The 19,369-nt window shown below is 53.7% G+C and overlaps 1 protein-coding gene across 3 annotated transcripts; it reads left to right on the top strand.

Annotated features, from left to right (window-relative positions):
* Positions 1-567: 567 nt before the first annotated feature.
* On the top strand, positions 568-18,178 carry LOC104848865. 3 transcript variants are annotated; one of them, XR_776557.2, is made up of 6 exons: positions 568-710; positions 10,660-10,872; positions 11,440-11,546; positions 14,139-14,306; positions 14,879-14,975; positions 15,131-15,989. XR_776557.2 is itself a non-coding variant. In XM_010605057.2 (6 exons), the coding sequence occupies exons 3-6, from the start codon at positions 11,490-11,492 to the stop codon at positions 18,005-18,007; spliced, it is 912 nt and encodes a 303-aa protein (XP_010603359.1). In that variant the 5' UTR covers positions 568-710; positions 10,660-10,872; positions 11,440-11,489; the 3' UTR covers positions 18,008-18,178. The 3 variants fall into 3 exon arrangements, 1 of the variants encoding a protein (XP_010603359.1); XM_010605057.2 differs by lacking the exon at positions 15,131-15,989 and adding an exon at positions 17,407-18,178 and having other exon boundaries at positions 11,440-11,535; XR_004515074.1 differs by having other exon boundaries at positions 14,879-15,989.
* The last annotated feature ends 1,191 nt before the right edge of the window (positions 18,179-19,369 follow it).

Here is a 19,369-nt window from a genome sequence, read left to right on the forward strand (position 1 = left end):
TCGCTGCAGAAGCAGCAGCCCAGGACCATGAGCAGGGCTCCTCAGCCATCAGAAACTGTCGCTGCCCCCAGGTCATGGGGCTGCAGGACCCTGCCAGGACCCCACGGCTGAGGCAGGCACAGGAGGGGATGTGCGCTAGCGGAGAGGAGGATGTGGCTTTTGTCAGCTGGAGGAGGCTGGGACCGGGACTCCAGGGTGTACGTGTATTTACTTTTCATTTAAGTAAGTAATTGAAGTTGTACTTAAATGGAAAAAGATGGCTAGGTTGGAAGGGAGACACACACACACACACAGGGCGACCAAAACCCGCAGTGAATGTGTGAACTAAAGTTTAATACAGTACTGTGGGTCTCCGCAAAATCCGCCTCACTTCAAACACTCATCCCATCGCCCTGGCCGCTTTCTGCAGCAGCTCTGGAGCCCTCTTTCCCGAGTGTCTTTGCGAGGTGTGATAAAAAATCTAGTGACTGTTGCCGCCGAGCGCTGTCCAGCAGAAAGGCAGCTCGTAACACACGTCTGTCCTTGTGCACCTTATTCACCAGGTTTGGCACCGTGTGACTTCCGGCTCTTCCCCAAAGTCAAAGTGACCACAAAAGAGAAGTGGTTTGAACTGATTCAGGACATCAAGGCAGCCGGGACGGCACAACTGAAGACCCTCCAGTGATGACTGAGGTGGCACTGCAGACCAGGCGTCCTCTTCCCGAGTACAGGTCTGCACGACTTCCCTGCCAACGCTGAGGGCTGAAAGGGCAGGGAGAGTGGCGGTGCGTGGCAGTGGGCGCCCTGGGAGAGGGCGCGGGAGGGATGGAAGTGACGGGTGCGGCCCGGGGAGGCATCGGTGCTCAACCTCTCTGGCCAGACCCCACAAGGGCATGGCCCTGGGCTCAGCTGCCACTTCCCGGACAGAGGTGACTGAGGTGGAAGTGACCAGCTGCCAGGCTGCCCTACGTGGTGGGAGCCTGGGAGGGGCCTGCTGGCCATGTGAGGAGGCAGGCGGCCCAGGTGGGGACAGAGTGGGCAGGTGCAGCCCCAGTGGCCCACCCAGGCGAGGAGGACAGAGCTCGTCTGTGAGACGGCTCTGTCCTGACCACTTGCGGGGCCCACACGGCCCAGCCTGCCACGTCTCGAGGACGCAGCTGTCAAATGGGGCCACAGGGTGCCCCAGGGTGCCCCACCTCAGAAGTGTCCATCGGTGTGTGGCACGCAGCAGACCCTTGGGAAAAACCAGCTATTCTTCCTTGTGACAAGGAAGGCCCGCTCTCGTCCCTCCACCATCCCTGAGTCTTCCCCACCCACAGGCCACTTAGGGGACAGAAGCCAGCCCTCAGTGACAGAGTGGGAAACTCGAGCCCTGGGAAGGAGCCCAGCTGCTCAACCTGGAGTCGGCTGAAAGGCCAGGCAGGGCAAGTGACCTGGGCAGCAGCTGTGTGTCCTTGACCTCCTCGTGAGGACCTTGGGAGATGGCGGCCAGGCGGGACTGGGGAGGCGTGCGTCCTCTCTGGGTCACCTCCTCGAAAAGGCCAGGGAGGAGGCAGCGTCCACAAACTCTGAACTCTGGCCCCAAAGCTGTAAGGCCGTGGGGGGGTCAACCCCGAGGGTGTTCAGGGACCCAAGTTCTGCTGAAATGTCTTCTTGTGTCTACCAGACTGCCCCCCGCGGGAGTGTGCTGGGACCATTCAGCGGCTTTATTTTAATGTGTGAAGTACGCCTCCCTCTTGAGCCCTAACTGAGGCCCTGACGTACAAAGGAGATACAGGCCAGGACATCTGAGTGAGGCGGGGCTCACCTGGGCCCCGCCTGGTACCTCGCACCTGCTGTCTTCTCAGGTGCAGAGCTGGAATCTCTGGCCTCAATCCCCAAGTGTGGACCTAGGCCAGGCAGGGCCCAGGCGCCTGCTGTGGAGAAGCCCGCCATGATCTTCCCGTCAGACCTGGCAGGGCCTCCCGCACGCCACCTTTCTCAGGGACAGGGAGCAGTGTCCCATGAGGGGCCATCAGGGTCTGGACTCTGGCTTGGGCCTCATTTGGAAGGGTCAGGAGACCTGCGTCAAGCACCACAGATGGAGGGGAGGAGCAGGGACTCATGGCGTACTGAGTGGATCTGGTCTAGGCAGGGGTGGTGTTGCCATCCGGCTCCTTGAACAAACAACTGAATCTAGAAAACAATGAAGGAAGTGTCCCACAGCTGCGCAGATGTGGGAGCCAGCAGAAGCCTCATATTTATTTGGGTTCATGGAGATCAGCTCATTTATTGATGACTCTTGCTGGGTTAGGAACCACAGGAAAGGGAGGCAAGAAGGACTTTAGGCCTTGGAGAAGGAAAGTCTATAAATCAGCACACACATCATTGCATCAGAAAGCACCACTCCGTGTAACACCACATCTTGCCGGCTATTGTGTAAATAATCACTGTACATAATACTGCACACAGAATACAAATGGAAAATACATATGGTGAGGAAACGCAGCAGAAATGAGGGGTGTAGGGAGAGAGGGGAGGCCAGCTCTGCTGCCGATCAGTGGAAGGTTCCTGTGCTCTATTCAGATGGAAATCATGAAATGGCAAAGAGCAGCTCTGCCAGTGTCCCGATGCCTCATAGACACTGACGGTACCGGCTGCTAACATTGTACCCAGGGTTGACTCTTCTGGTCTCTGCCACTGGTCCTCATGGCTGCCAGTCCTCGGAGCGCTGTAGTGCTAATGGCTCAGAGTGTCCATTGCTCTTTCTTTTAAGATGGCCACTGTCCACACCCCTCAGGGTAAGAATCTGGAATAGATTTAGAAGACCTTGGAACCCACGCTACCTGAAAAGTAAATCTCGAGCAGGTGTACAGACCACCAAGGTTAGTTTTAATGTAACAGGGCCTGGGCCGCAGCACAGAGGGGCTGGCACTCTGCAGAGCCCAATAGATCGATCACCCAGGAAGTGTGTGGGAGTGCTCCTTATATAGCAGCTCTAAGCCTGTGATTGGCCTAAGCACAGACCCAGGCTACTGATTGGTCTAAGCATGTAGGCCTGTGATTAGTCCAAAAGGGGGCGGGGCCCCAGGACAGCTGCAGCTATCCCTGAGGATTTGGGAGGGCTGGGGCTGTACCAGCTATTTGACAGCTATTAGTCTCTGGGGAAAATGGCAGTGCTGAATCCAGGCAATCTTCCAGAAGGCTAGCTGTGTTCATCACAGGACTGTGTGGTGTTGGGAGGTTGAGTGCTAACAGTGGGTCCAGATCCCTTCCTTCCCAATCTGTTTGAGCCCAACCTAGGCAGCTTAGAGACTTAGCCAGGTCCCATCTCAAATAAAACAAGATCTAGGGATGCAAAGGCCCTGGGATCATACCCCAGTACTGCAAAACAACACAACACAAAACAAAGCAAAAAGTATGATTAAGAGTGCCCACACAGCGCTGTCATGACAGTTACCAAACAATGCCTGCACACGGATGGCCATTAAACCCTGGGCCAAGTATGCTTTGAGCATGGAGGATCTGAGGAGAGGGTCCCAGGAGGCTGCTACCCGTGGGAGGGAGGAGAGGGTGCAGGCTGTGGGCTGTGTGCCCTGCCTGAGGGCTTCGCACCTGTCCTTCTGGCCTCTGCACCCCATTCCTCCTGAGAGGCCATAGCCCCAGCCATGTGCTGACCCCTGGCCTATCCCTTTGTGGCCAGTGCACTGCCATTTATGGTCAGGAAGACTTGTGAGGGTTGGGGTTCCAGGGTTCCACGCGCACTTGGCTGGGATGGAGAGGGGAGATGGTCTCCAGAAAGGGCCCTGGAGTCGCTCTGCAGACCACTTCCTTCCCTGCGCTCCTGTGGTCTGGTGTGCAAGGGATGGTGAGGAATATGTGGGTGCTCGGGAGCGCCACAGCCCATGGGTGCAGCTAAAGAGGAGGGGTTTACTTCTTACATGTGCCTCTGTGTCGCCAAACTCCTGCACTACTAAAGCCAGATGTTTGCAAGTTTCCCTCCTGTCCACAGGCTGTTGTCGCCCTGGCCAGGTTGGGGGCTTGCTGGCACTGTGTCCCCAGAGCCAGGCCTTGGCTCCCGTGAGGCCTAGAGACCCCTCTTGGAGGTGCAGCAGGTCCTGGTTGTTGGCCGTAGACGGTGCAGGCCTGTTGGTGCCTCTGGTGGGGGCCACCCTGCAATCCCTGGAGCGCCGGCCTTGGATTCGGCCCTCAACCTCCCAGCTCTCCGAGCTCAGTGCGGTGTGGAAGCCAGTCCTAGATCTGCACTGTCGCCAGCCTCGCGGCCCCTTGCCTGCAGCCCTCAGAGCTGCAGCATGGGTGTGCTTGTGTCCACCCTGAGCGACACAGGTGGGCTCCGGGTAATGAAGGATGAGGGCTCTGCACACAGTACGTTCCCCACAGCAGCAGCTGCTCTTGTCACCTCGGGACCAAGACTGCTCAGCAGAAAGTCACCTGGAAGTGGCCGTGTGTGTTGAAACCTCGGCCCGTTTGTGGTCACCGGCTATGACACCTTGGACACAGGGTACCCCGCCGGCCTCCCCTCCCTGCCCAGCCACTGCTAGAGCCAGCGGCGGGGGCGATCACCACCTCCCTCTTCTGCCGTCCGACTTGATGGATAGGGTTCCCAAGTTAATGCCATAAATGCTGTTTGGAAATTACAAGTCCATACTGCTGGTGGTCCCGCCAAAAAAAGAATTAATTTATAATCATGAATATAAATTTCGTAGATAGTATTATTGTCATTGAGGGGTTGAGTTATGGTGCGTATGGGGAGTGGCTTATGGGACAGAAAACCATGTCGCCATAACTCAGAGCAATTCCAATGACAATAGTCATATCTATTGCCTCGTAATAAATCAATCAGAGGCTGGATGGAGCCCTGGAGCTGGTGGCTCATGCTGACAGGGCACAGGAACGGGCTGCAGGGTTCCCGCCTGGACCCCACTGCCCTGGTCTCCTAGACAACATGTTCTGATCCACAAGCTTTTAGAAAAGTAAGCGGCATGGCCGAGTCTTTCAAGATCTGCTTTTTGCTTCCATTTTGTCTACAAAAGCCAAGTTTCCTGAAGAGAGAATTATTTACTAATTGCAGATGGGCCCCAGAGTGAAGCAGTGCTAGTCCCCCAAGAGCCAGCACGCATCCGAGGGCCTCTTGTGGATGGCGCACCAGGCAGTATATCTTCCTGTTAATCTACACTGGCTCCTCCCAAAGGCCACTGACCCCGGGGAGAAGTAAAGCAGCCAGATCCAAGCACCACCGAGTGCCCCTAACTGGCTTTCAAAGCACACTGCTGGGGAGAACGCAGAGCCCTTGCGGGGAGTGACCCCTTGCAGAGACGGGAGCGTGGCTGGGGCTGATGGAGAGGAATCTCACAAGTGCGGAGCTCTGGTCAGTGTATCGTCCAACAGAACGGGAGCGCGGAGCGGCCCAGGCTGTCAGTGTGTGGCTTGCCCATTGCCCCTTCGGGCACGGCTCACTCAGCGGGGCGCAGCACAAGGCCCTACCATGTTATTACTATTCAGCCTCGACATGGCCTATTTTTATAGACTCTAAGGTGTTTGCCAGCCAGCGGAATTGGGCCTTTCTTCATCCTGTCTGGTGCGAGTCTGTCATCGGTGGGCTTCATTAGTCTTTGCCACTTAACTAGGTTGTTGCAATTTGTAGTATTTAGACTTAAATTTTCATACAAAGATGGAGGTTTGAATGTTATGATGCTCCTTCAATTAAAAAAAAATAAAAGGCAGGAATAAGCAGGCAGGGTGAGGAGAAAACACCCCGAGAGGCTAGGTCAGCTGTCTTCCAGAAATCTAGAGGGCATCTCAGAAACAAACATCTGCACTTGTAGTTTCCACAGAAACCCTAAACTCTCCCGTCCCCGCCTGGAGTCCAGCACTTGACAGAAATGAAAGCGCAATTGAAAGCCTCTTATGAAAAATCTAGGCTCAATCATGTTAGCATACGAGCAGCTTACAGTCACCATTTAAAAATGTAAGTTAGAATTTTATTTCCTGAATGTGGGAAGTTCTTCTCAAGATTGCTCGCCCTTCCTCACCGCGCACGCTTCGCACCCAGCAGGGCTGAGCGCCCAGAGCCCGCACGCTGCTGTAGTCTTTAAAATGCACATGTTGTGAATGGTTCTGTTTGGAGGAGCCTGGCGCCAACCCCCTCAGTGAAGCGTCTTCCTCTGGCGCCTGTGGGGGCGTGTTGACTCGTGTCAAGTATCTTTTGACTTTGATAAAAATGTATTGAGGGTCAAGATTATCTCTTAATAGTTCACACTGCTATTTAATAACCTGCCTCCAGGTCGGAAGGTGCCCATCCCGTCGCCGATGCGGGAGCGTTGGACTCGGCCGCCGCCCCCGACCGCATCAGACAGCCCTGTTATTCCAGAGCAAGGCTGGGGAGACAGAGGGTACGGATCTCGTTAGGGGCGCCTCTGACACCATCACCATCAATTGTCTTCTGCTGGGGCTGATCACCACCTCAATTATCTGGTGTCCAGCCTACCTGATAGGTTTCTGCAAACTATAACTCTTCTGTCGATGAGCGTGGAATAATGACAGCCGGGCAAATGGACAGAATACAAAAGAGATAAGGCCAGAAGGAGAACACAGTGCATCTCTGGGTACAGACCTGCGAGACGCTCCGGCACTGTGCGCTTTAACACAACAGAGCCCATGGCTCCTCGGCAGGCTGGCTGAGCCTGAGCTCGCGGCCAAGCAGTGGAGACAGAGCCGTCGGCGCAATCTGTCCCCAGTTAATCACCCCACGGAAGTATACCAAGGATTAAAGATATTGTGATGTGTCCATGACATAAAGAGACAGGCTTTTTCCTCAAATCACTGCATACACAATTTGTAGTAAAAATGACTTTAAATAAAGGGTTTAATAGTGACCCTTTATTTAAGGGGAGATACATTTTTCTAAATGATTCCAATTGAAATTCAATTTCAAATTGAAATCATGAATCAAGGAGAAAAGTAAAACACAGGGAAGAGAGTGCCGAGGCATCATAACAATGTATATTTTTAGCCATATGCAGTGCCACACGCACACCAGGAGAAAATAGATTTTAGTGTGATATTAATTGAAGTTTTCCCAGTTGTGGTTCAGGAGGTTAATTTGAAAAGAATACATTACCAATATATTTATAGCATTTAAATAAATTAAAATTATGCTTCATACATCAATTACGCAGCTGTTAAATAATATTTTTATTCTATGTAAATCCCATCCATTCATCTCCGTTGTGTAATAAATGACCATAATTACGGGGCTTCATTGGGAGGAAGGTCATTGGTAACCCTGTAATTCCTCATTGGTGTAAAGAGAGAAAACAGAGCCATTTGTGATGAATGTATTCAACCTTTGCATACTTTGGTACTTCAGACCATGCATTAAAACAGCTGGAAATTAAGTTCTTCACTTCCACGGCATTTTTAATCTGCTGTGTTGATTTTTTTGGTAAGTAGGCCTTCTTGAAGCACATCCTTGGCTATTTCTCTTTCTTTTTGCTTGCAGATATGCACACACACACACACACACACACACACACACACACGCACACACACAGGATGCCTGCCCAATTTAGTCTGCTCTGTGTCACACAGATCCAACTCAGGAGATTCCTTGTTATAAATAATTTTCTTAATTTGCAGTATTTCATTTTACTTTTAGGGAAAATAAGAGCTTTACAAATTTCCCAAAACTGAGGCGTTCTATCCATGGATGAGCTCTTCCCTGGAAAGACCTCGATTCCAGGTCACCAGCTACCTTTCAGGTACCCTTGGTACATTTCTTCCCTGGAAGACTGTTCAGCTGTCGCCTGGAGGATCTCGGAGCCACCCTGCTTCCTCGAAGCAGGAGCGGAGGCCACTTTTCCTAGAGAGGCCAAAGGTACACAGACGTGAACGTGAATGCTAAGCGTAATGGGCCAGCAACCAGTAAATTACAGAGAAGGCAACAAGTGGAGGCCTTAACAACGACAGCTCAGTTTAATTCCGCTGCACCTTGCATCCTCCGGACCCTGGAGGTCTGCATTTTTCCTTGCATTCTGGGAGCTGAGGAGGCCTAGGCTTTGCACCTGGAAATAAGAACAAATGACTTTTAATTCCTAATGAGAAAAATATCCAACTGAGCAGTATTCCCTGTGTGTGCCAAAAGGGCCTGTAACTGAAAGGTTTTCAGGACACAGTGTTCCAAGCAGAGGGAATCCCTTTAAGGAAGCTTGGATTTCATACCATCATTCTAACGCAGTGTCATCAGTGGGAGCCGGCAGTTGAAGGTCTTCAAGCTCTGATTGGACCTGGGTTGTTTTGAAGGCAATGGGTACAAGGAAGGGAAGCCTGGGTCGATGGGCTCCCGGCCCGTGGTCCACACTTCCTGAAGTGAGCCGGAGTTTGGCGAGGGCAGTTTGGAAGCTGTCTTAGCCTAAATCCCGAGCGTGGCCCCACTGCCCGGGGGAGCCGTCCGTTGGCATTCCCGGGACCCGCATCCAGCCCGTCCTACTGTTAATCCAATTCACTCGGCCGAAGAAGCCCCACTGCTTCAGCTTGCCAACAAATTAAAATCCAGCTCCATAAAAACACCTTGAATTTGGAAGGTATTGGCTGGCCCACTAGACTTGAAACTTCATTTATTCTGGCTAACTTCTCAATTATCTTCCCAGCAGTGGAGATGTGTAAAACTGCAAAAATCAATAGGGTTCTATTCCCATTCTATTGGAAAGGGAAAAATTAATGAGATAGGACACTCTCTTAATCAGAAATAAATGTTTTAATTCAGATAATGACATAGTTTTCCCTCGCTGAGGGTGACAAATGCTGGGCCGCGCCCCCAGCAGAAGCAGTTTCAATTTTATTGTAAATATAAAAGGTATTGATCGGCGAGATGTACAAACCCCATTGCTTACAAAAGCCATTCAGGGGGACTGGGAAAACTATTAAGCACTGGGTCAGAAATCAATAAACAACACTGAAATGTAGCAGAGGTTGCCCTGGGCTTTGTGGAGTCTTTGAAAGCCAAGTGGCAGGAATAGTGACAGAAACGTCTCTTGTGGAACAGTGTTGGGGATGAAGAGGGTCAGATGCTTCATCTCTTCTGCGGCCTGACAGGGCCCAGGCCCTGGGCTCATGCAGTCTCCCGGCCTCCTCTGATTTAAATACATGCTGATTCACCCTCTCGCTGACATCGGCATTTATTGGCTTCGGCCGGATGTATTGGCAGGGATGGAATCTGACCTGTTCGGGAGGGCAGGGCGGCACTGCTGTGCAGATGCACCGAGAGCCATCAGTGCACCCAGAACTTCCTGCAAACGTGGGGAGGGGCAGCGGCCACTGTCAGAGCAATTACAGGGCGACCTTGGGCCGCGAAGGCTTTTGCAACAGCTGACTAAATGTAATATTTCTCCTTTTGGGTTTTTAATTTTAATACTTGCTTTAAATTCACATGTGGTTTTGGCTCCCTTCTCTCCGTCTTTTATCACGAATTAATATGCTCCACAGTCTCCAGACCACCCTCCTTCCTGCGTGGTGCTGGGGGAGAGATTCTAGCCCATCCCATCATCTTCTGCCCAGCCGGCCCCACCACCCCGCTGGAGTTGTGAGCCTGGGAGAGTAGCCCAGATTACAGGCCACCCTTACATTCTGAATGGAACTGGGTGGGATCTTTAAATAACGTGAAGTCAGTCATTGAACTACAGCACACATTTTCTTGCAGAAGGTGCTAGCCTGGAAATCCCCCGAGTGGAGAAAAATTACACAAGGGAAAAGAGATTCCATGAAAGGGGTGGGATCTGATTTTTCTAATCAGACATTGATTTGAAAGGTTGAAAGCTGAGTATTGAAACTTTTAACAGCACCCTTTCGGAGGCAGGGACAAAGCCGCCTGTCCCTGGCCAGCTGTGTGGGGTGTGGCCGAGGTCCAGGCCCCTCCTGCTGGCCGCGATGAGATTGGCGAGGGTCAGGCTGCCCATCAGCAGGTGAAGTGTTCAGCTGTGGGGGATTTGAGTCTCATCTCACCCCAGATATTGTGTCAGCTCCATGTCATTTTCATCTCGGAGAATGATTTGAGAGCGTGCCTTGTCCCTTGTTATTGCGGTCACTTGACCCCAGACGTAGCTTCTGTCGAATACCATCATTTTAACAAAGTCGGAGTCGTGCAGCCCGAGCCGGGCGGACCTCTTCAGGCTGCTGCTCCCCGAATGGCTTCAACGCAGATTTTACTGCCCCCTCCGTCCCCAGCAAATGAATGTTAAGGCCTCGAAGAATTGGATCACACTGGAAGTTATAGTTTCCCATCACCGTTAGCATCTTTAAAATTGAATCCCAGTCCCCTCCTATTTGGTCGGTCATACTGGTATTTCTCTTTCTGCATTGGGATGTGCAAATCTTGAAAACTACTTTCTGCTTAAAAAATAATATTCTGACCCCCAAAGTGACAATTCCACGTTCACCACCAAAAACAGAGATGATGCCTTGATTTCTTGTCTGGAGATGTGCTCTCTATTCCCACACTGCCTGTCACCTTCCTGTCCTTGTTTTTGTCCTTTGGACATTTTAAAGTTACCTTTAAATTTACATGAAGGCAACCATCAGGCCATCTGCATCTTTAAAAGCCCTCAAATGCATGTCCTCATTTCTGGGCCCTTGGGTGAGTCCAGAGGAGGCTGCAGACTTGTTCTGTGCAATGCTACATTTCAGAAAAGAAGCTGTTACACTGCCGAATGCAGGCAGCTCCCAGCTGAGGTGGCGGTGAGGCAGAGATCGACGGGACCTTGGCTTCCTTCCCAAGTCATTCTCCCTGGTCAGCAGTGACAGCCACTATCAACGTCAGTGAGCAGCGCCGGGTCTAGGACAGCGTGGACAAACTTTGTCTTCGAAAGGCCAGGGAGTAATGTTCCAGACCTTGGCCAGGTGTGTGCGCGTATGTGTGTGTCTGGATAGTTTGCAGGTGCATTTAGCCTACGGGTGGCGGGTTTTGGGTGGATCCGTGAGCTAGAGGAGCCTAATATGTGTTAGTTGGTTGTGAGACTGTTCACTTTAGGATCATATAACATGGTGTTAGTGAAAATGTCTCCTAGCCATTAGCACTCAGTAAATGCTCCTAATTACATTAGTCAGCCTTCGGTTACTGTGACAAAGTGCCTGAGGTAATCACCTTAAAAAGAAGCGAGGGTTACCTTGGCTCACAGAATCAGAGGTTTCAGTCCCTAGTTGGTTGGTGTGGTGAGGTAGCATCATGGCAAAATCAAGCTGCTTGCCTTGGGGCAGCGTGGGAGCCAATGCGAAGAAGAGATGGGGTCCTCGGGTCCCCTACCTCTCGAAGGCTTCATTGCCTCCCAACTGCCCGAGGGCCTCTTGGGAGAGCTGCCCACACTGCCGCTGCAATCATTGCCTCCTCAGGGCACAGGCCATAGAACCACTGGCCCCATATTTGAAAAACACCAGTGTCACCCAGGCCACCATTTGTGTTTCTTCCAGGCACCACATGAAATGGCTGCTTTAGACTTTAGAGATACGATGAACGACAAATGTCACGGCTCATCCCAAGTACCGAGGTCTTCTCACACCACCCAGGTGGGTTCCAGGTGAGTCCGGGTGAAAAACCACTGCTTGGGGTCAGGGTGGCCGCTGATCCTTTCCTCCCCAGAAAAGACACAAAAAGCAGGGTGCATCTGCCTGCGGGTGGCCCGATGAGGACCCGGGCTTTGTCGCTGGCCCTGTCTGCACTGCAGGCCTGATTTCGAGCCACCTGGGCCCCTCCGCGCTGACCGCCCAGCTCTGGCATGATGGCCAACTGTTGGCACAGAGTCGGGCACTGGGCACAGAGACAGCTGTGGGGCATGCATGGGTGACACATGAGGTATGAGGGAGGATTTGGACCTGGCCCTTTGCACACAGCCGCTCTGAGGCAGAATTAGAATCGGGAGGAGGCCCGGCTGGCCGAGTCAGACCATCCCACGGACCTCATGTGCCACTGTCGGCACACAGACCAGATCCCTCTGATTAGGGAGGGCAGGCGTGCCTCAGTGTCCCCTCTGCTCAGCAGGTGGAAGCTCTCTGGGGGTCAGGGAGGCATCTCAGGAGCAGAAGTGTGTGTGTGTGTGCATGCACGCGTGCCGGGAGTGGGGCACTCTGCTCCTGTCCCTCAGTGAGCTAAGCACGGAGGTATGAACTCCCAGGACAGGTTTCCTCAGGCCCATGGTCACGCAGAGACAGCAGCTAACGTGAACGTGATGTAGCCAACACCACTTGCGCAGTGAGCCTGGGACAGAGGAGGAAGAGGCACAGCGGGTCCCAAGCCGGGCGACCTGGAGACCTCCTGCCAGGTCCACTCCATGCCGGCCACACCTGCCATAACCTCCACTTCCCTGGAGGCGCCGCCCACAGGGCTGGCCATCCCCACCACATCCCTGTCCCATGTGGGGCGGCAGCGGCTCTCCATGTGGGCACGGGGCTGAGCCCTGCACTGTCCCAAGCAGGCACCCTACCACCGGACCCTGACCATCTCTGGCCCCTGTCCCTGTCTGTGAAGGGACAATGGCGGACCTCTGACGGGCATTGTGAAAACTGGGAGGCAGTGTGTAGAACGCAGTGTCTGATCGTTTGTACACATGTCCACACATCACCAGGTAGAGCTGCAGGGACGAGGGGACAGAAAATCACCGATACTACTTTGCTTCCTGAAGTTCTGTCTTCCGGAGAAGGTCCCTTAGGAGTCACAGGAGCTGCTCCAAGTGTCTCCCAGTGACTTCTGGAAGCAGGACGGAGGCCGGGCACAGTGTCTGAGGCCTCAGGCATGGCTTGGGTGACGCAGAAGTCAGGAGAGGGCAAGTCTGGGCTGTGGCTGACCACAGGGTCCCCTGGGAGTGGTGGTGAGGGAACGTGGGAGGGGCAGCACCTGCAGAGCGGCCTGGGACCTGCACCAGAAGGCGGGACCTCGCAGGGTGGCGGATCTCCTCTTCAGTGTGCATGGACGGAACATCCAGGTCTCCACACTTTGACAACAGGTCTGGGAGCACAGGTGCTGTGCAGGAGGAGTCTACCAAAGTCACAACAGGATATTGGCACTGGTACTCCTCATGTTAAATAGTTCTCTGTTCATTTTCATGGAATCATCATGCTGGACAGGACTTAGGTGGCACCTGTCCTGCACCCTACGGCCCTCATGAGGAACCCGAGGCCCAGGTGAAGCCCAGATGGAGGGCACACAGGTGGTGCTGTTTGTCAGAGTGCCATGCACTCCTTCTGTTGGGGACATTGCGCTCAGCACAAGGCTGCACTCCCTTCACTCAGCCATCTGCACGAAAGGGCTCTTGTACCCACTGTACAGATGGGTAAACTGAGGTACAGCTGCATCAAGGACACACAGATATTGTGGGGTGGTGATCAAGCTCACTTTTGTCTGGATCAAAAGCCTGAACCCATTTTTGTTTTGTTTTGTTTTGTTTTTGTGGAACCAGGGATTGAACTCAGGACCTTGCACTTGCCAGGCAGACAGGGTGCCACTGAGATACATTCCCGGCCCCCATTTTTTGAGGCAGGGTTTCACTAAGTAATCCAGGTTGGCCTCGAGCTTACTATGTAGCCCAGGCTGGCTCCATAGCGATCCTCCTGCCTCAGCCACCTGAGTACTGGGATTTTAGGCATGCGCCACCATCCCCAGCCTTTAAAGCCAGTGCCCCTCCTGGCCCCATCGCCCATCTGTCACACTGCCTGAGGCTGATTTGCATTGTCAGCCAGACACTGGTCAGCACCTCGGTCTCACCTTCTGGGCGGGTGCTGAGGCCGGTGTCCGTGATGGTACACCCCCCACCCCTCCACACCGGGTGCTGCCAGGGTCCTCTGCTCCGTCCCTTGTGTCAGGGACCCAGGGGAACTTCTCTAGTCTCGGTTCCGGGCGGGCTAGGCACTGCTGGGCTGGTGCGGGGGCATCCAAGGGCGGGTTTCCCTTGGTGCTGCTCGCGGAGCTCTTAGACCACAGCAGGGCCTGGGCCCTGACTCAGCCTCAGGCTCCAGCCCTCGGTCTCCCCCCTGTTTACTGTTTATTTTTCCCTGACCTAATTTAGACCATCTTTCAAGGAACTTTCGATTGTTTTCAAAACAGTGAGATATAAATCACAGAATCCAGTGGCAAATGAATTCCACATGGCATTTCTGACCATTTTCCGACTATGCAGGCCTGAGGAGGAAGCAGGAAACGCGGCACAGGGTGACCGAGGACCCGATCCCCATCCATCCACGAGAGCCGGATGCTGGCTGTGTCCGTCCTGCCCATCGGAGGGCTCGGGGCAGAGCTGCTGCTTGGGTGCAAACCCCTCACTTTCCTTGGATGACACTGGCAGCGCGTGAGTCACCTTCACACAGCACCTCTGCTCGGGCGGCAGCAGGGGAGGCGCCACGCTCACTGGTGACACAGAGTGATTGTCCAGATTGGTACAGAGATTCAAGGGCAGGACACGGCGGCCTGGCCATCTTTCCAGTCACTTTGAGAGAGGCCTGCTGGTGATTCTGAGGCACGGGAAGAGTGGGCCTGCATTCCACATCCGCTGTCCCATCTTCCACTCAGGACAAACCCTGACTGGGCTTTGGAGACACCCGAGTGGAAAGTGGACACAGTCCTTTCCTCCCACATGCGGTTGGCACAGATACAAGTCGTGTGGCTATCCTGAAGGGAAAAATCCCACAAACACAAAAGAGGAAAAGAACCTGTTTTTTGAGGGGTTTTTTGTTTTTGTTTTTTTTTTGGTACCAGGGATCAAACTTGGGTCCTTGCACTTATGAGGCAGGCAGCAGAACCACTGAGCTAAATCCTTAGCCCAAAGAACTGGTTTTTAAAAAGCAGAAGCCTACCTGTTTCATTCTAGAACATTCCTTGCACTCCACACCAAATGTTTTCTTCCTTGCTTCATTCCTGAAGGAGATTTCTCTCAGCTGAGAAGAGCTGTTCACTTGACCCCAGTGGCCAGTTACTCAGTATTACGTGTTTCTCCTTCTTTCATTGCAGAATTCCTCAGGTGAGCAATTTATGCCAACTACCTTCATTTTTATCCTACCACAGCTTCCACAGCCCTTGCAAATGGCGTTTCTCTTTACTGAGGTCTCTCTATCCTCTCTCTGATTTGTTGCTGAAGAAAATTTGCTTTTTCTTATCCCATTTTTTATTTTTCAGGTGATACTCTGCTCCTAGGCTCCATGATGACTTCAGGACCCCTGGAACCCTGAGCCACCTTCTTCTCCACAGTCCTTGCCTGCCCTGTCCTTGTGTCTCCGAGGCTGTGTTGGTGCTCTTCTCAGCAAGCTCAATGTTTTCACGTCAGGACTTCTTACTCCCTCGTTTACACCTCCCTGCTTTCCTCTTACCTAAGGGCTGGTCCAGCCGGTGGTTCTTCTGCAGACGTCCCCAGACAAACCAGCCCTGTCTCTTTCCACCACTCACGCTTTTGTTTTCTCCCCCACCCTGTGTTTAGATGCCCAGCCCCGTCCGCTTGTCAGCTTTTCCAACATAGTCTTGCTCATAGAACCTCTCTCTCTCCCCGTCCCTCTCTCTTCCCTACATTTGTGCACATCCCAGACCTCCATCCCCAACCTTCCGCATTGTGCAAGGCACTGTCCTTATCTAATTTGCACCTCAACCCTCCTCTGAAGCAGTGGTAGAAGTTATGTTGTATTGGAAAAGGTCAAATTATGCAGGATGTTGAAAGCCAGGTGAAGGCCCAGGTAGAATTAGTTTTCAAACAAAGGCAGTTATGTGAAAATCAAGAGAGAAGACACAGAAGGAGCCCATTGGCGGTGCTCAAATGATAATGATTATTTATTATTTTGAACTTTGCTTGTATCTTTATATCAACTAGATTCAAAGCTGCTTGAGGGAATGGGCCATGGCTGATTTTTTTTCCAATTCCTCCTCATCCTTTCCTCCTTTGAAAAGATCTGTTTTATATGTGGTGGCTAGGAGTATGTCCTGGGCCCTGTCAGCCTCTGTCAGCCATGAGGATGGAGGACCACACGGAGGACTCAATGGAGGATCGGAGGACCAGGTGGAGGACAGGGTAGAGACTGGATGGAAGATTGGATGGAGAACTGTCTCCTGCTTATCTGGGCCCCAGTCTCCCCTCGCTGGGATGCTGCTGTAAGACTGTCACTACCCACTAGATGACTCCCAGACTGAATGAAATAATATATATAACCCAGCTCGGTGCCCACTTGAGGCAGTTTGCATAGATAATTACAAACACTGCCTTTATCACAGTCACATCCACTTTGGTGATGGTTCTTGTTGATGAGACGTTCCCAGTGTCAGAGATCTCTTCCTACCTCACACAGCTGTATACATCTGCCGCATTCTCTAGCTGCCAGGAAGCTCAGACCTGCATTTCAGTGTAATCACAGCAGCTGTGTAGACCTATTCTGAACTACATTTGATTTCTCTTTACGTGGTTCTATCTCCTACTTCCTGCGTGTTCCTCTGCTTGGTGATTATTGTGAGTGGTCCCACATCTGTTCTCTTTAAATCACTGCTTCTTACCCTCTTCTGAGTCACAGCCGCTTGGATGGAGTCCTTGCCTTAGAAATCTACATACATATCCCCCCCACACACTTGTGTCTAATTTTAGGAGTGTCCAGGACCCCCGGAGCCAGGTTGGGCCACAGAAACTGGTGAGAGAGAGATGGGTAAGGCTGGGCCTGACGTGACTGGATGAAATAGCCACGAGGTCCCTTGTGTGGCTTCCTCGGGGGCCAGAGTTGTTGTCTCCTGCCTGTAGACACTGGCTGGGCTCCTGCACAGGTGGTCTCCTCGCTCCACACAAGCCCAGGCTCGGAGCTGACCCCAGCAGAAAGCCTCTGCTCCTTCAGCCGCCATGTCGCCTGCAGAGCTGTGCACACGTCCCCAGAGCCTTCTCGGGTCTGCAGCGTTCGCTCCTCTGGACAGCCACAGCTGTGTCCAGCCTCCCTCCGCGAGGATGGCACCCAGGTCCCCTCTGTAACAGTGGCGCCTGCTTCACCTCCCAAGGGTGCTGCTCTAACCCTCTTACCCCGTAACCTCCCTGTCGGCAGTCACTCAGGTCTGACGTTTGTCTGCTTTGGGCTGTGATTCCCATCCAGGATTATCAAGGTCCCTACTTTTTGTAATCCTCTTCCTGACCCTGCCCTCACTGCCTCTGTCTTCATGTCCCACACTGGAGGTGCCGTCGTCGTCTCTTGGCAGCCCATGTCCTCTGTCCCTATCACAAGAGATGATGCCCCGTGTGCCGAGCGCCCCCTTATCTCAGCCCCTTGGGGTGCCTCCTCTGACATAATGGGAACAGCAGCTCAGCACCGGGACCCCTCTGTCCTCCACCTCGGCCGCCGCCCTTTGCCCTCGCGCTGTTTCCAGCTCCCCTCAGGGTTCCTGCCGCAGGAATCTGCACTCATAACCACAGCGCGTTTGTCCTCTGCTCCGCACAGGGCCGCAGTGGAGGGCAGGACGGCCTGCGCTGACCTGCGGTCACTCCACGCCCGGCTGCAAGTTCTCTCTCGCTGCCCTGAGCCCTCCCCGATGACTTCTGCCTGCAGCAGCCTTGGCCTAGGGCTTGTTTGCTTCTCCACTTGCAGCTGGCAGCGACTCCCGCCCAACATCTGGACCTGCATCTGTGCCAGGAGGGCATCACCCACCCACGCCTGGTGCTTTGTGCAGAGCAGCAGCTCAGTAAACACCTTGGCTGCACAGCTGCAGCTTGGCTTGGACATGGATCTCTTCACCGCAAGTGTGGGCGAGGGGAGCGCGATCCTGTCCACTGGTCAATTTCTCGCGCTCGAAATCAAGCCGCTCACCCCCATTGCAATACGAGGGAGCCTTGACAACGTTATGCTGTGTGAGACACTCCAGTCCCTGCAGGAGGAACCAGTCACGTGCGATTCCATTCATGGGACGGACCTAGAACAGCCACGTTCAGACAGGAAGTGGCTGGTGGTGCCCCGTGAACCTGCACCCGCAGTGGGGCTGCTCCCCACATGGCCCTTGCAGGCGGAGGCTGGCGGAAGTCAGGCACCCGTTCCATACACCTGACTCCCTTACCCAGGCTGGGGGCGCGGTGCCCCTGGAGCGGGCGGAGCCCTCCAGCGCAAGGCCGACTCCCCATGCAGTCGGTGTGGTTGCTCTGCGTCACTGAAACGTCCCGTATCCCAGCGGTCACAGTGGTGGTGACTTTCTGTTCTTTCTCCCAGGCTCGGTGCGGGGTGGGATCTGATGTGTGTGACCCTGGGGTCACCCGAGGTGGCTTCCTTTGCATGAAGAAGGCAGGCGAGTTCGGGAGTCTGCAGGCACTTCACATGCTCCTCACGTTCCTCCTTGGCGCGGTGCGGCAGGAGGTGCCCAACCCCAAAGCCGACAGGACGAGGCGTTTTCTGAGCTGGATGAAGAAATCTGCAAAATTAGGAAATAACGTTTGTGCCATTTCCAGAGGCCCGGACAGGCGCGGTTCACCTCCAAGTGATTTACCTGTGGCGCTGATGATTATTTACTTGGCTATTCAGTTCAAGACAATCACAGGAAGGTACGGCCCATAAATTAGAATAGCTATGAAACACAGGCTGCCTTTATGTCGAAACATAACTTTTGCAGTTTTTTTTAACAGAGAAAATGCATTTACTGTACAGGCTCGGAGTGGCCACTGCTGTTACTGCCTCCTTCTTGATATCAGCGTTTGGCGCAATCGCTTGCTGGTCCCGAGCTTTGCCCTTGGCAGGCTCTGGGCCCAGGAGACAGCTAGCTCCTCGTGTACACGCTGAGCCCACCCCCCTCCTAAGATTTGGGGGCTCTTTGCTGCAGGCGGCATGGAGTGGGGCCCCATGTGAACCGAGGGGGAGAATGGGCCCTCAAGGGGGTTCTGGCCAAGCAAGCACACCAGCGCTGACCCGGGCAGGCAGCCGCCTCCTCACACACGAGCGGCAAGGGCTGACCCTGCCACGGGGAAGAGAGGAGCAAGCGCTGCCCCCGGCCTGGCCCTCGGTGAGCACTCAGGAAGCCCCAGGGCGACACTGGTCATCTGCACCCTGGGGGACGAAGAAGCCTGCGCCTGGGCATGGACAGCAGATGGGATGAGGGGGCTCAGAGCGGGCACCACATCTGGGAAGGAGGGAGAAGAGCTGCCAGGAGCACAGCCGGAAGCCAACCCACGTGTCTGGGCTGGCACCAACTTGTGCCCGAGGAGCCCTGGAAAGTGAGAAGTGTGCGCTGATGGTTGGGGCAAGCACCCGTTCTCGGTGGGGAGACATTCAGAGCAGGGCGCTGCAGCCACTTGCCTGGCTTGCCTCCAGTCTTCCTCCAGCAGCTGTGCAACCTTGGCAAGGAACTCGCCCTCCCTGGGCTCGAGTCCCTTCCCTAGAACATGCCGGCGGTGATACCAGCACCCGCCTCACTCCCGGGGTT

This window comes from Fukomys damarensis, unplaced genomic scaffold (assembly GCF_012274545.1).
Source record: "Fukomys damarensis isolate Sample0158 unplaced genomic scaffold, DMR_v1.0_HiC HiC_scaffold_33, whole genome shotgun sequence".
NCBI lineage: Eukaryota > Metazoa > Chordata > Mammalia > Rodentia > Bathyergidae > Fukomys > Fukomys damarensis.

Bases quoted from the DNA above. Each gene is read 5' to 3' on its own strand.
- LOC104848865 (XM_010605057.2), top strand. From the start codon at position 11,490: ATGTCACGGCTCATCCCAAGTACCGAGGTCTTCTCACACCACCCAG. The intron at 14,307-14,878 runs GTGAGTCACCTT...TCATTCCTGAAG, and splicing joins TTGGATGACACTGGCAGCGC to GAGATTTCTCTCAGCTGAGA. The intron at 14,976-17,406 runs GTGAGCAATTTA...TGCTCCGCACAG, and splicing joins TTCATTGCAGAATTCCTCAG to GGCCGCAGTGGAGGGCAGGA.